The sequence below is a fragment of the Molothrus ater genome, chromosome 1 (assembly GCF_012460135.2).
Source record: "Molothrus ater isolate BHLD 08-10-18 breed brown headed cowbird chromosome 1, BPBGC_Mater_1.1, whole genome shotgun sequence".
Lineage (NCBI taxonomy): Eukaryota > Metazoa > Chordata > Aves > Passeriformes > Icteridae > Molothrus > Molothrus ater.
Window position 1 is genome coordinate 61,563,066 of NC_050478.2, and position 7,174 is coordinate 61,570,239.

At 54.8% G+C, this 7,174-nt stretch overlaps 1 protein-coding gene across 1 annotated transcript; it reads right to left on the reverse strand.

Annotated features, from left to right (window-relative positions):
• Positions 1–329: 329 nt before the first annotated feature.
• Positions 330–4,873, reverse strand: SOX4 (SRY-box transcription factor 4). Its single transcript, XM_036407054.2, has one exon. It carries the CDS (start codon positions 3,947–3,949, stop codon positions 2,654–2,656), a length of 1,296 nt encoding a protein of 431 aa, XP_036262947.1. The 5' UTR covers positions 3,950–4,873; the 3' UTR covers positions 330–2,653.
• Positions 4,874–7,174: the final 2,301 nt, after the last annotated feature.

Here is a 7,174-nt window from a genome sequence, read left to right on the forward strand (position 1 = left end):
GTTAGGGTTCAGTTCCAGCTGATTTTATTTCCTTCCCGAAGAAAAAAAAAAAAAAAAAAAAAGAAAATAAAAACAAAACAAAACAAAAGAGAGGTTATTTACAGAAGGTATATCAACAATCTGACAGGCAGTGAACTTGACATGGTTAGCTGGCATGATTTTTTTTCTTTTTTTTCCTTTCCCCACGTTGATTTGTGGGTGACCGTAGACCAAAAAAAAAAAAAAAATCTACACAGCATATTGCACAGGATGGATGACCAAAAAAGAACAAAAAAAAAAAAAGAACAAAAAAGTTAAACCCTTAACGGAACCACCTCATTAGGCAGACGTCCTAGTGCCTGTCATGTTATATTAACATACATAAACACACAATCTTCTTTTTTGCTTATTATAATACAGACTTAAATGTACAAAGATGTTTTCACTTTCTTCATCTTAAACACAACAGCTATAAACCTGAATACATATGCTATCATCATGCCATAAGAGACTAAAACAATTATATTTAGCGACAAATAGAAAGGATTAAATAGTCAAATACAAGAATGAAAAACGCAGTACATAGTGTCGCGAACTCAAACCGGCATTTCGATAGATCCAGTGGTTTAAACGGCACGTTTTTGCTTAGAAAAAAAGTGCAAAAGATGTGGTTTACAAGTTAAAGGTACAGGATCCCTTCTGTGTAAATGCACCAGTTGCTTCATTCATCCGGGGCCAGGTGGCTCCCCAAAACGGTAGCATCCAGTGTCAATCCCTTCCCCCGGGCCCCGGCCGCCCCCTCCGCGCGGAGGCGGGGGGCTGCGGAGCGGGCAGCGGCGGGGGCGGTGAGGGATGCTGTCACTTTAAGATGCCTGCAGATTGGAGTGTAAACATGGACAGAATAGGGGCTGATTCGTGGGTGTGTGAGAGTGTGAGTGAGCGTGAGCGCGCACACGCGTGTGAGATACTAACCAGCGGCCCTGTTGTTAAAATCAGGAAATCCAAACAGCGATTTACACCGATTTACACCCCCTTTATATATTTTTTACAAAAATACACTGAGAAAATAATCAAACGTTTTCATCTCTCTTCTCTTTTTGTTTTTAAAAGTGTCAAAAGTCTACATTTAAATATAAAAAATTAAAAGTTAAAACTCTAGCCCTTCAGTGAAGGAGACATAAAAATGGTGCGGGTAACAACGAGAACTACCAAAAAAGGACAAAGAAATACAAAGTCAAAAATGTTTGGCCAGTATAAATACGTCCACTTATAAAATGGCATCCGATTACATTTACAAGGAAAAAAAAAAAAAAACAATACGAGGATGGAGCATCGGTGAGAAAAAACAGTCTTTTCATTTACAGCTATAAGGAACAAACACATACATACTCTGAGAAAAAATTTGGTCCTGAATTTTCATTTTTTTAAAGTCCAGCACAGATTTGAGTTGCGTTTGAATCCTTTAAAGAGTTAAGAATGAAAAAAAGCTGGTGATATTTTTGTAGGAATCAAACATAGCGCCATCTATCTGCTTTTATATTATCCTAACACTAGTTTTGTTTTTTTTTAACTGTTCAACAGTCTTACAGAAATCTTGAAAAGATAGACAGTATAACATGCTATATTAAACCCCACCAGTGAAATAATCCAACACCATCACGATTCTGAGTAAGAAGAAAAAAACTACTTTTTTTTGTATTTTCGGATTTGTTTTTTTTTCTTTTTTTTGCAAAAGCCATCGCCCTCAGTTTCCCCTGTACCACATCATGACAGAAACTGTTCCCACTCGGTCTCTGTTTCAAAAGAAGTTTTCAGTGTTCTTGAAGTTTCAGCCTTATTTTTCTCTCTACATATTACATGAGGTGACTGAGAAAAGCGCTGCTGCCACCTTATCTGTACGTGCAAATCCATTTCAGTTTATTATTATTTACCCCCACCGTATTTCCAAGACAGCTCTCAAGTGTAAGTCTGGCTCTTCTCCACTTAACTAGGATCTCAGTCCAGCTCCATCCACCTCCTCCTCCTTCTCCCAGCATTGTTGCCTCTTCTCACCGCAGAAGAAACCGGGACAGGATTTCTCCCCACAAATGTGAACCTTGCAAAGGATTTGGGTGGATTTTCTGTTCTTTTTTTTTCCCCAAGCAGTTCTGATCGCTCTTTCATTGGAAAGGGCGAATGCTCAAGACATCCAGTGTGCGCTCAGCACAACGCATCGCTCCCCCTCCTCTTTATTCGTATAAAATGGGCAATAACAAAGAACCCAGAGGTGTGTGTGGTTTCCCCTCCCTCCCCCTTTCTCTGTCTCTCTTTTCAGGAAATAAAAAAAGGGAAAAGGACAGCGTCTCGCTCCCGCCAGTCTCTCAAAAAGCACCGTCAGGCTCCTCTCTCGGAGGGGGTGTGTGCGGGTCCGTCTGCAGCCGGAGGAAGGGGACTGCTGGCCTTTCCGCAAGGAGAGGGCGATCCCGCTCCTTCCCCAAGCTCAAGAAGCAGTCTTTCAACAGCCCCTTCCCAGAAACAAACAAAACACTTCCTTCCCCCCTCCCCCCCAAAAAATATCCCAAAACACAAACACCAAACAAAACAGAAAAAGACACAAAAGCGCCCGGCGGGGTGGGCGAGTACTGCCGACAGCCACGCGCGCCGGTGCCTCCTCCAGCAGGGCCCGGCTCTCGCCTCAGTAAGTGAAGACCAGGTTGGAAATGCTGGACTCCAGCCAGTCCCCCGAGATCATCTCACTTACCTCCGGCGTGCAATAGTCCGGGAACTCAAAGTGCGAGCCCGAGCCCGGCTCGAAGTTAAAATCCAGGTCCCGGTCGAGCACCGAGGAACTGAAGCTGCCCAGGGACATGCTCTCAAAGCCGGGGCTGGGGTTCAGGTCCAAGAGGTCGTCCTCAAACTCGTCGTCCGACGAAGAGGAGCCGGAGGAGGAAGAGGAGGAGGAGTGGGAGGACGCGGAGGAGGAATGCGCCGTCGAGGGGGCCGGGGAGGAGGCGCGCAAGCTGGTGTAGCTGCGGTGATCCGAGGGCGAGCCGGAGCCGGAGGGCGAGGGGCAGGCGACGCCGCCGCAGTCCCCGTCGGGCCGGCCCGCGCCGCCGCCCCCCTCCTCGTAGAGACTCAAGGGGTCGCCGGCCTCCGCCGAGCTGCTCAGCGTGGGGCTGCCGGGCACGGCGCCGCCGGGGGAGGCGGAAGCAGCCGCCGCCTGCCCGCTCCCGAAGATGTAGACCCGCTTCAGCTTCTTCTCGGCGAGTGGCTTGCCGGGTCCCGAGGGTGCGCCCGCCGCCCCCCGGGGCTTGTAGAGCGCCTGGTGCTCGGGCGGCAGCAGCGCGGCCGAGGGCTCCCCGGGGAACGGGGCGGCCTTGCCCCCCGCCGCCTTGCCGTGGGGCTTGCCGCCCGCGCCGCCGCCGCCCGCGGGGGAGGGCTTGGAGCCGCCGCCGCCGCCCTTCTTCGGGGCGGGCTTGGCGGGGGCCGCGGGGCCGCCGGAGCCACCGCCCGCGCTGCCCCCGCCGGCGCCGCCCCCGCCGCCCTTGTCCGCCTTGTCGCCGGGCTTGGCGGAGCTGTTGCCCGACTTCACCTTCTTCCTGGGCCGGTACTTGTAGTCAGGATAGTCCGCCATGTGCTTGAGGCGCAGCCGCTCCGCCTCCCGGATGAAGGGGATCTTGTCGCTGTCCTTGAGCAGCTTCCAGCGCTTGCCCAGGCGCTTGGAGATCTCGGCGTTGTGCATGTCGGGGGACTGCTCCATAATCTTTCGCCGTTCGATCTGTGACCATACCATGAAGGCGTTCATGGGCCGCTTTATGTGCCCGCTGGGTGTCTTGCACCAGCTCGGGTCATCCGCCTTGCCCCCCGTGGAGGCGGTGGAACCCGGCGTGGGGGAGGAGGCGATGCCCAGCTCGATGCCGGCCCCGGAGTCGGAGGTCTCGGCGGCCAGCAGCGCCTCCGTGTTCTCCGCCGTGTTGGTCTGCTGCACCATCGCGGCGGCGGCGGCGGGGGGCTCGCCGGGGCTCAGCGCCGCTCCGGAGCTCAGCGCCGCTCCAGCGCGGGGCAGGGCGCGCAACTTCTCACAGCGGCACCGGGACGGCGCAGCCCCCCGCGGCCGCGCCCCCGCTCCCCGCACCACTTGTACTTCCACACCGGCGCCTCGTCCCCAGCGGCGCGGTCCTCTCCCCCTCGAGGCAGCGGCGGCGGCAGCAGCAGCAGCAGGAGCGGCGGGGCCGCCCGCGGTCAGACAAGAGTTCCTGCAAAAGCAGCGCCCCGAGCCGCCCGTCCAAGTTTGCTTTTTTTTTTTTCTTGGAGTGTTAGGCTTTTTTGGGTTGTTTTTTTTTTTGGAGGGGGGGATGTCGGTCTGCTTTTTTTCCTCACCACATCGGGTTTCCCCCCTCCCCGAAGCAGCTGGTCCAGTTCACAAGCGCGTTCCGCCTGCCCGCGGCGTTTCAGGAGAGCGGCACTCCTGCCGCCGAAAGTCTCTCAGCGCTGGGCACGGCCAGCGTGCACCGCCGCGGGGGAGGGGGGAGGCGGCGCGCCCCCGAAGCCCCGAAAATCCCGGCTCCAGGACCCGTGGTGGCGGCGGGGTCGGTGGCCAGGAGTTTGTGCAGGTTGGATTTGGCAGTTGCGAGGTACCGAGCGACAAGGAAACCCCTCGGGATAAGGCAAAAAAATGGAAAAAAAAAAAAAAGAAAAAAGAAATAAGAAGGCAAAAATAATAATAATTGAAAAAATCGCCGTAAAAAAAGAAAAATAAAAAAGCGCTCGTGCATGAACGAGTGTGTACGTCCCCGGCAGGAAGAACAGCGAGCCGGGCGCCCAGCTCCGTTCTCCTCCTCCGTCCTCTGCCGACGGCGGTGCCGCGCTGCTGCTGCTCCGCGCGCGCGGAGCCCCGCGGAGCCGCCGCCGCCGCCCCCCGCGCTCGCTCGCCCGCCGGGCGCTGCCCCGCGCCCCCCGCACGCCGCGCTCCGCCGGCCGCAGCTGAGAGCGGACCCCGCGCCCGCCCCGCGCCGCTTTATCCTTTCGCAGCCCGCCCCGCGGCCAATCGCGCGCTGTATCCAACGCCCTCCGCGTGCCAAGCCCCGCCCGCCGCCCCGGGATTGGCGGCCGGCGCGGAGCGGTAATAATGGCCGCGTGCAATGGGAAGCGCCCGCGCTGACCTCATTCCCGGCGGCGGGGCGAACTTTTTAAAAGGGGCAGGAGGGCAGCTCCGCGCGCCGCCCCGCGCCTCGCCGCGCACGTGCCCGCGGCCCCCCGGCCGCGCTCCTCCCTCCCCTCCTCCCTGCTGGGGGGAAAAAAAAAAATCAGGAAATCAGCAAAAATCATCATAATACAAATAATTAAAAAAAAAAAAAAGAAGAGAGAAAGAAACGGAGAGCCGGGAATGAAGGCGTCCCGCCCCCGCGCGCCGCGGCTGCGGGGCGGCGAGCGGGGACACCTGCCCGCACAAAGGGCCGGGAGGCTGCTCCTGCCGCCCCGCAGCCGCCGCACGCCCAGCGGGCAGCGCTGCCCGGGGAATGCCGCAGGGCGCCCCGCGCCCGTCCCCACGCCCACACGCGGAGTGTCACGGCGGGGTCGCCAGCCCTGGAGAAGCGCCCGCCAGGCGCGGCCGTCACGCCCCCTCCGCCACGGAGCTGGAGCGGAGCTCGCAGGGGTGGGACGGGACCGGCGGCGGGCACCGGGCACGGCGCTGAGTAACCGCTGCCGCCCGTCCCGAATTCCCCGGCGCGCAGCGAGGAAGAGGTGTTGCCCTTATCGCGTTTTTAGCCTCCGACCCCTCTCCTGCGTTTCGCTGCATGCCGCGGTCCCACCGAGGCGCCCGATCCCGGGGAGTGGCTGCGACTGGGGGTCTCGGCCCGGCCCCTCCGGGTCCCCAGAGAGCGGGAGGGGCCGCGGGAGGAAGGAGCGGTGCGCAGCCGGCAGGCAGGTACCGGCCCTGGGGGGAGGTGCTGCCGTCCCTCTGCCAGTCCGCCCCGCCGAGCAGGGCCCCCTGCTCTCCGCGGTTCTTCCCTGGCTGTAAGGTGCTTTCGGGTATTGCTGTTTGGTGTCATGTGCCCCTCCCTCTGTCCTGCCCTGATCAGTAATGAAGAAAAGCAGGGCAGCGAGGTCAGGCGCTGTGCAGCGCTCCTGCAGGCCTCGTGGCATCAACCCCCCCCCCCCTACAATATTCAGGTAAACGGGGTAGTTAGACCATAAAAACAGTGTCTGTGTTGCTTCCCAATGATTCCTCACATCACTTATCAGGCCAGAGACCAGAAAAGCTATTAGGCAAAACAGCTGTGAAAATTTTTGTTCTACATAACACCATTTAAAAACACCTTTTAAATCAGAAGCAAAATAATGGTTGGATTAAGCTAAAATATCTAAGATAGAGATCTAAAAATAAATTGCATATGTTTGCAAGAAAATTTATGGTAGGATCCTTTAGTAGAGTTTCTAGCTGATTGAGAACAGGCTTTGGATTTTAAGATCTCACACTGTACTCAAAGAACACGGCTGTGAAATGCTGAGAAAAATCCTGAATTCTCAGTACCTCCCTGGGTAGGCCACCTACATTACTGAGACTGTTTACAAAGATACAAATTAAATTATAGCTTTGCATGCAAAAATAATACATTGGTTCCTCATACAGCCTCTGGATAAAATACTGCTTTCCTCTAGGTTGACGACATCCAGTGACATCAGTGGAGTTTCTCACCTTTACTCTTTGTAAGTAGTAAATCACACTGGTTTTTTTCCCTGCAGCCCCAAAGCTAAGATCAAATCTCCTCTACCCTATACCACCACCAACATCTACAGAAATGGAGGTTCACTGTGGGTTTGGTGTCAGGAATAAGCACTGGCTTTTGCTTACACTCTTGGTATTCATGTGTAGCAGCGTGAAAAACTGGGACTGGGAGCAGTCAGTAGCTTCTGGCTGCTCCACCTGTCAGCACAGTATCCAGCAGGATTTCAACCCCCAACTGTTGTATTTTACATATAAATATCAATTTGTTTAAACTACAAAGCAAGTAAAATATTCCCATGTTTCCAGACACAAATTAAAGCAAAACAAACAAACCCCAAACTGATAGGCAAACATAGAAAGAAGAGGCTTAAGAAGCTTTTCACTTGTTTGTGTTAAGTTCTGCAAGGTCTTGACCACCATGAATAAAATTCATCTCCAGGTGAGGAGTTAAGTGTCTTTCCTGATCAAAGCAGCCACATCAATTTA